Raw genomic sequence first — 8608 nt, 5'->3', positions numbered from 1 at the left:
TAGGAAAGTACCAAAAATCACAACAATGTAATACAATGAGAAACGTTGCCTACCAAACAGGGAACGTACTCAAGGACACGATATTCACTCAAAGGCAGCATAAACCACAGCAAAAATGCAACTGGTATTTACTGTACAAAGTAAGGTTTTTCTGTCATCTTCTCTACCCCTCTAATAACATTGTCTGGTCCCTTCTTCAACATGGTTATAAAAATGACCCCAGCCTAACTCTACAGCCCTCACAACATTGCATAGATGGCGTACTCCACCAGCACTCTGGCACAGGGCTGCTTTGGGAAGGTGTACAAAGAGAAGTACAATGATACCTGGGCAGCTATAAAGAAGGTCCCCCAGCAGCTCATCCCCAGGAAGGACCTGGAGAGAGAGTGTGAAGTGTACAAGTGAGTACAAGTGATTCTGCTGATGTTTGCAGTCTTTTGAAAATACCTAAAAAAAAAACACTTAAGTTTCCACACTGCCAACTTTTCAGGAACTGAGTAAATCACTTTTTCTTTTTTTCTTTTTTCTTTTGGTCCCCCTAAAGCCACCCACCCGCCGACCCTCCGGAAACATTACAGATCATTTCAGGGAATCACTGTTTATGTGACTTTAACAGACACCGCTTCCCCATCACAAAAAAAGACACAAAACAAGCTGAAGAAATATGAGAATACATTCACAGTTAAACAAAACCTGATATGTTTACTAAGGCAACATAGTTTGCTCAATCTACTCTACTACTAATAAAGGTTATTACAACAAACTCTCACAACAAACATATTTGCTAAGGGGGTGGGCATGCTTTCATTCTTTTTTCATCCAGTGGTCTTGATAGTAATTTATCATACCGCATTAATAAAGTAGGTCCATGATTGTGGCGTGCATTTTGCATTGTTAGACAGTAAGTGAGCACCAATGACACCTTGTTTTGGATCCAGTACTTCTAATACAAATACATCTTTCAGTCTCTGTTTGAACTGAAGTTACTTCCCAACCTAAAGCCTGAAAATGTACAGTATTTAATATTGGACTACATTAGGTTTGCAAATGACCATAAGCCTATATCATAATCAATTAATCCGCAGAGGATTTTCTCAGCTAATTGATTAATTTTCTTGTCTGTAAAATGTCTTGTTTTGTCTGGTCAACAGTCCAAAATCCAAAGATATTGAGTTTACCATTGTGTCTTAATATTTGGTGTATTTTCCTTGCCAACACGATTATTCAAGTATCAAAATAACTCCAGATTCATTTTCTGTCAACCAACGCATCGATTAATCGACTAATGATTGCAGTGCTGTGCTATATAAATGCTTAATTTAAGCTTAAGTCAATACATGGAACAAAATCTGACTTGCAGGATTTTACTTACCGGTGTCATTCATCTCAGCACTTTCATACACAATCACTTCACCAGATTATATGAGATACAGACTACTTTGAATAGTTATGAGAAAGCAAGATAGTCATTTTGTTTTCGTTTAATGCCAATTTCTTCTTTTCTTTCACTTTCTGACTTGTCGCCACTCATTTGCAGCAAGGCGAATCATCCCAACATAGTGAAGCTTCTGGGAAACATAACTATCAAAGACGGGAAATGGATCATTCCAATGGAGTTTATCTTCGGAGAGGACCTAGAAACCACCATCTTCAAGTCATCAAAGTCTAAAATACAGGTAAAGTTATTGGAATAAAACACAAAAGCACTTGATTCATGGTGACACGCTTCATAATTAAAAGTCCTATTACAGTGCCAACTTGGCCATGATGACTGATTATTAAGATTATGGAGAGCTGCCATGGTTTGTGCAATATAAAGCATGTGTATCATGTCCTTATTATGTAATTATTGTTATGCTTGGTTTAGGATACAAATCTTTGTACCGATCAATCCTGAGAACAGTCAAAGCTTCCTGCTCATGTTTCAGCTAAATTTTATGACTAAAATCTGGACAAATCATAATAGGATCTTACTGTTTGAGGTCAATGACAGAAATCTAAACCATGTATTCCTTTCTTAGACTGTTATGTGCGCAGTCCAAAGTGTTTTAGTGTGAGTGCTACAGTTCTTGTTAATTTCACATGTTACATCTTGTTAACTTCCTTATTCGTTCCTTCGTTATTTTTAGCCTGAAAGAAAAGTGCTTGCAACTCAGTATAAGGAAGTTGGTGTAAATATAAAACAGAGGCTATCTGATATCAGACTGGCTAAACTAGATCACATATTTTTGTTTGTACAGTTGACACCAGGAAATAAAGGCACTATCATCATTGGGATGTGTGAAGGGCTGCTTTTCCTCCACTCCAAAGATATCGTCCATCAAGATCTAAAACCTGAAAACATCATGGTGAGTGGAGGCCTCTGCTTACTGTCAGTGTACAATATAAATGGGTTTAAGTATACAGGTGCTGCAAAGACAGATACAAACGGATATATCCATGTCTTGTATTAAGAGCTCAAGAAACAGTGTTTTATGAAGAAAACTCTTCTGGGCTAAACTAGTTCTGTGAAGAGTCACTGCTGTTTAAAAAGTTATATTTTTGCCAGTTCTGGGTGTTATTTCTAAATAGCTACTTTTCGACTTTAATCTCATTTCTGTTATATTTTGGTACCTGATTACTGCAGACAAGCAGAGGAAAATATAGATGGAAAATGTAAGATACATGGGAGATTTATTTTTTATTATTATTAATATTATTATTATTAGAGAGCTCATTGCATTGCAACTTAAGAAAACACAAGCAAATGAAGAAAAGATCTTCAGCATTTTGACTAATAGGCAGAACAGAGTTGCAAATACAGAAAAGTGAGTGAGTCATACACAACGTTTGACTCAGTTTCCAGGGGGCATTAAAAAGTCATGAACACATTTGTAGTTATAAAAAGCTGAGGATGTTAAAGCTAAAATAAACATCACTAACAAGAATTCGACTTCAACTTTTAGCTTATATCTTGATATCCCATATGTGTGTTGCTCTAAATTTACAGTGTTGTTTACTTTTTTTTTTTTATGTGTCTCCTTTTGTGTTTTTGTCTGTAACTATGTGTCTGTACTGCTGCTTAATTCCAGTTTAAGGCTCAATGAATTGTTTCGTTGATTATTGTTTTGTAAGAAAATATTTCATCCAATCTTTATTCCGATAATCTTAAGATTTAATTACATTTGTCCTCCAGGTGGAACATAACACCAACAGAGCTGTAATTATCGACCTGGGACTGGCCAAATTCTTTAAACACGGTCTCAGCTCTGCCGTCGACATGGGGAACGAGGCCTACTCAGCCCCTGAGGTGCTGCAGAGGGGAAGCCAACGGGACCAGCGCTCAGACGTGTGGGCGATGGGGAAGATTATTGCTGAGCTCTGTGCCCGTGTTCGGCTGTATACCCCCAGCGTCTGTCCTGCCAAGATCAAGGAAACCATACAGAGTCAGCCATACTGCCACGCTGTCTGTAGGATGGTAGAGCCTAACCCCTCTGTAAGGGCCTCAATGGGTGGGGTCATAAGTGAAATACGGAGGGCCGGAGGTGCAGGCATTGTCATAAATACACAAAATCACCTTCTGCCACCTTCATCACACATTAATGCCAGAAATCGTTCTCCGTCACCAAACAGGTTTGAAGGTTTAAAAAGAGATCCATCACCAATGAACAGGGCTCCGTCACCGTTAAACAGGGCCCCATCTCCATTTAACAGAGATCCATTACCTCCGAGCAAATCTCCAGCACCACTGAAATGGGAGCGTTCGCCCAAACCAGAGTTCAAAGCATTGCGTCCTCAACCGGCACACCACCTCTTTCCTTCCCCTCAGAGGACAGAGGACAAAAAGCAGGCTCTGGTCCCGACTGGTGCACCAGAACTCACAAAGGACTTCATGAAGATGGCACTGTACCAAGAAGCTGCCAAAGATCTGCCCTGCAACCTGCCCACAACAGGGAGGGTGGTGGTGTGCCGCTTTGAGCAGAAAGATGGAGAGGTTGAAACATGGGAGCAGAAAGAGGTGGTGACACGTAATGGGAAGATAATCAAGTATGACGATGTCAAGTTTAACAGCAAATAAGACTGGTCAGAATCAGGAGTTTGCTGTTTGATGCTACTCAAATAGCAATTGCATGTGTAGGTCAAATGTTTAATTCAGGGTCAACTGATTTGTATCTTCTTAGGAAAGCATGTGCGAATACATTTCCATTGAGATAAAGACTAAACTTGGTACTGTAGGCATATGTTTCTCATGCAGATAAAATACACTTAAAATCTGTTAAAAGATTGGAAATATTGTATTTTCATTCTTTAATAAAGGGGCTTCTTGGTGATGCTGTAGGTTGATATTCAGCCATGAAAAATAAAAAAAATAACACTAGGCATGAACAACTATCTGTGAATACATAGGACTGTGAATATGAATCAAACAATACGTTTATATTTAAGTATATAAATAAATACTGAAACACCAGTTTTACATTTTTTTCTTTTTGTTTCAGAAAATGTATGCTCATATTTATAACACTTTTTCACTGTGTTGTCATTGCTTTAACTGCTTTCATCATCATAAAATCTGAGCAGGCAATGAAAAGAAGCAAACTAATCGAAGGTTAAAATTAAAGGTGGTTATTGTTCTCTTAGTATAAGTATAATCAGAATGAAGACAACGTGGGCCAATAGCGTGAAACTAACAAGGCATTGATGCTCCGATGTGGGTGACTTTTATGGCTAAACTGATGAGTCATACTCATTTGGGTCAAAAAGTTCCTGACCTAATTTCTAAAAGTTGGAGGAACTGATGAAAAGATGCCAAACATGGTAAGAATGACATACTTCTGCCACCAAGGAGGTTATGTTTTCAGTCTTATGAACAGGAAATCTCAAACAAGATTAATTTGGTGAGGAGGCATAGGCCACATAAAAGAAAATGTGTAATAAAAAAGAAAATTTAACCAAAACTGGATTAAAAAGTACCACTGTGTAGCTCTCTGTAAAGCATACAATGTGACAGTATATGACCTGTAAGTATGAATCTGACTCACTCATGGTCCTCCTTCATGTAAAGAATTTAGGTACTCTCCAAACTAAAAAAAGAAAAAGAAAAAAAAAAGTCCTGTTTACCATCAGCCTTCACTCAGTGTGAATGTATTTTTCAAACAATTCTAAAAATTTTGGTTTACTGTCAGACTTATATTACAAAACACAAAAAACTATTTGATTAATAGATTAGATGCTTTAGTAATTTCCTAAAACTAAAGATAAACTTCAGATTTCTTTTTTTGTTCACCAAACAGTCACATGTTCAATTTAATGTACAACAAGGAAATGCAACTTCTTCAGTCTGTGATCCTGAATGAGGAAATATTTATCAGTTCTGCTTGAAGTACTTAATACAACAAATTGTTGTAATTGACTAATCATTCATCAAATTCCTGCGTTTGTCAGCAATTAGAGCTCAAACACACGAAACGAAACAAAACAGTAACTGAACCTGTCAAGAAACCAGAAGAGCTTGTTTCAGAGTTCACTGGTTTGTTTTTCTTCAACACTTCTGTAGTAATTAACTGCATCTGACCCTGCCACCATCTAGATACCTGGACCGGAGGCCTTTAAACATCAACCCTGCTGTCCACTCTGGACTCCACTCACTCAATAAACAGTTATTTAACACAAGATGAAAAAGAACAGAGCACATTCCTGAACACAGTGGTAGTGCACATAACTTCTCTTATTAAACAAAAGGTTAAAGGAATATTTTGGGAAATTGGCCTATTTTTATTTTTTATTTTTGTTGAGAGTAAGATGAGAATATACTATTCTGATGTCTGTTAAATATGAAACACAGCCACCTTAGCACAAAGACTGGAAGCACAGGGAACCAGTTAGCCTGGTGAGAATTTTTTCTTGCCCGAACACCGTGACTCAAACACAGAATCTTAAAATAAAAAATTACAGCAGAGGAGATTTCATGGATTGTGTCTCTATACAGTACAAATCCCTTAATGACAGAGCAACAGAACTACAAAAACACACTTATACCTAATCCAGGATTTTCATCCTGTGTCATAATCATGTGTTGAAACAGCACTTCCCATGTTGCTCCTCCTCAAAAGAAATGGCACTGTAAGCTCAAAAGTATTGACACCCAAACATCAGTGGAGATTTGCGGCCTACAACATTACACATGAGGATAAGCGTGAGTTTCTTTGTCAACAGCTGCAACTGATGTGGCTCTGGAGCAGTTCATCATTCAGTAAATCATGACCACAAACTGAGAGCAAGTGGGATGTGTGGTTTCCTTTGCAGATTGAGGGAAAAAAGTGGGTCTATTTGTGCTGTTTGCAGCTGCTTGCTGGTATTTCGGCGCTCCAAGGGAGTACGTTAAGACGGACAAATGTTCAGGGCGTTTAAGGACTTCTCTTTGCAATTATTATTTTCTTTTTCCTCTCCCCCAAACCATGAATGGTGAATAAGAACCTGAATAACTCAAATACAGGTGGCAACATATTTGTCTTTATAATAAAACAAAGTGAAAAAACACGTCTGACAGCTTTACCTTGTCCTCGCCCTGACTAATTTAATTACGAATATTCTGTGTGTGTGTGTGTGTGTGTGTGTGTGTGTGTGTGTGTGTGTGTGTGTGTGTGTGTGTGTGTGTGTGTGTGTGTGTGTGTGTGTGTGTGTGTGTGTGTGTGTGTGTGTGTGTGTGTGTGTGTGCGATAGCAATAAAACAAATTACAAAACAAGGAAAGCCTTTTTTTTTTTAATTGACAGTAATCAGCACGTAGCTCTGGCAATATTTTTTAATCATAATCACCTTCTGGCTGTTCGATTGCTTTAAATAAATGAAGTACAGAACCTGCATTTATACCTAATACCTATACCTTAACTTGTCTAGAAATGTATCACTGCATAAACAACTGGCCTGTTCTATATAGCATAGATGAAAGACGTACTGCTCTTTTAAACAAATATCTACCTGCAACCAGAATAGTCAAAGAGTATTCTTTCATATCATCAAATCATCCATTATAAATTGATTTATAGATTACATTTTTTGACAAGAAAGTAATTTTAAAGCCATTAACTGCTCATTTTGCTCTTATGGACAGAAATGGACTATCAAACACATAATTATATATTAAAAGCTGATATAAGACATCTTTCGACCATAAGAAGAGTCGTTACTGAATGACAGCACCAGTTTGGATCTCTCCCCATCATAAAAAGGCCACTGCACAGTTTATACAAGCAGAAATTACTGTTTTCATTTTTGAGTGTAGCGCCACTCTAAGGCTCCGCAGCAGAAATGCAGATAATGCTGCTAAAATCCAATATTTAATCCTGGGAGTCTGTATTGATTAATTGAAAACCTGATCGCATCTGTAATCACTTATTTTGTGTGTTTTTTTGGTGGGCCATAACTTATTATTACATACTTAAAAGAAACTTTGCATTGTTGAACAGATATTGAAAGTGGACACAATGTACTGAGAAGGATGCATGATTGATATGTACTGTAGTGCACTTGCCTCTACTAGGAGATGTAAGAAATGTTGTTGTTGTTGGTTTTGTTTAAACAGATACATTTAAGGGTTATTTTAAAAGAAAGAAATGCATAAGGCATCAAACCATATTTAGTATACCATTTGAATTTTTTCAAAACTATGTGTATACATTTATTTTTTCTACTTTTTTTGGTATCTACATACACGTCTGTATTATTGTACCTGAAGGTGTATTGATACCTGTGACAACAAAAGTAAAAGATAAATAAAAGGTTATTAGCTTATTTAGAAAAACAGCATTGATAAGGACGTAGTGCACACATGAGCACAAGCTGTGCACTAACCCTTCACACTCTGCTAATAAAGTGTAACCATCCAGCTTAATAGCATAGTCCTGCATTACTAAAGTACAGTTAAATCTGCTGGAGAGTTGATGGAAAAATGGCCATTTGTGCAAAGCTTGAGATGTTTAAATTCTTATCCATTATGCAGTACCATCTGAGTTATCTCAAATTGTATCTGCTGCATAATAACGACTTCAAACATACAGCTAGAGTCATAAATAACTATCTCCAGTGACAAGAAGAATTAGGAGTCCTGCAACAGATGGTACGGCCCCCACAGAGCCCCGATCTCAACATTGTGTAGCAAGTCTGGGATTACATGAAGAGACATGCTGTGGCAAGTTCACCAAGATGATTGGAACAACCTAACTGCCAAATACCTGGGAGGTGTACAAGGAAAGCTGGTGTTGTTTTAAAAGACTCAAAGCAAATATTGATTTCACTCAAGGAAAAGGTTGGGAACTACTGCTGCATGGGACAAACTGCTTCTGAGCCATGTTCCACTTTAAGATACAAAACAGAAGGGAACAAAAACATGATATACAAGAAAAAGAAAAAAAATTCAACACATTAACACATTAAAAAAACATGTGACAGCATTTCTTTTGAATAACCAGTTTATTAATGAATTTAAGGCCACTCTGGACTGTGCAATTTACAATGTCACATTGGCCTTGGTTGCTTCAGCACTACTCTGTGATAACTGCTTTCTGTTTTTGAGCTTATCCACATCAGAACGGACTCAAGTCAAATCGAACTTTAAAGATAGCTTTAAAA

At 37.4% G+C, this 8608-nt stretch overlaps 1 protein-coding gene across 1 annotated transcript; it reads left to right on the top strand.

Annotated features, from left to right (window-relative positions):
- The first annotated feature begins 255 nt into the window (after positions 1-255).
- Positions 256-4177, top strand: zmp:0000000881 (uncharacterized). The gene is made up of 4 exons (XM_062423162.1): positions 256-401; positions 1538-1676; positions 2241-2348; positions 3176-4177. The coding sequence occupies exons 1-4, from the start codon at positions 256-258 to the stop codon at positions 4055-4057; spliced, it is 1275 nt and encodes a 424-aa protein (XP_062279146.1). The 3' UTR covers positions 4058-4177.
- Positions 4178-8608: the final 4431 nt, after the last annotated feature.

This window comes from Scomber scombrus, chromosome 7 (genome assembly GCF_963691925.1).
Source record: "Scomber scombrus chromosome 7, fScoSco1.1, whole genome shotgun sequence".
In the NCBI taxonomy this organism is placed as follows: Eukaryota; Metazoa; Chordata; class Actinopteri; order Scombriformes; family Scombridae; genus Scomber; species Scomber scombrus.
Note: the sequence above shows the minus strand (reverse complement) of the source record. Positions and strands in the feature narration are given on the sequence as shown.

Excerpts from the sequence above, each read along its gene's own strand:
- zmp:0000000881 (XM_062423162.1), top strand. The coding sequence starts at position 256 with ATGGCGTACTCCACCAGCACTCTGGCACAGGGCTGCTTTGGGAAGGTG. Across the intron at positions 402-1,537 it reads AGAGAGTGTGAAGTGTACAA|CAAGGCGAATCATCCCAACA; the intron begins GTGAGTACAAGT and ends ACTCATTTGCAG. Across the intron at positions 2,349-3,175 it reads TAAAACCTGAAAACATCATG|GTGGAACATAACACCAACAG; the intron begins GTGAGTGGAGGC and ends TTTGTCCTCCAG.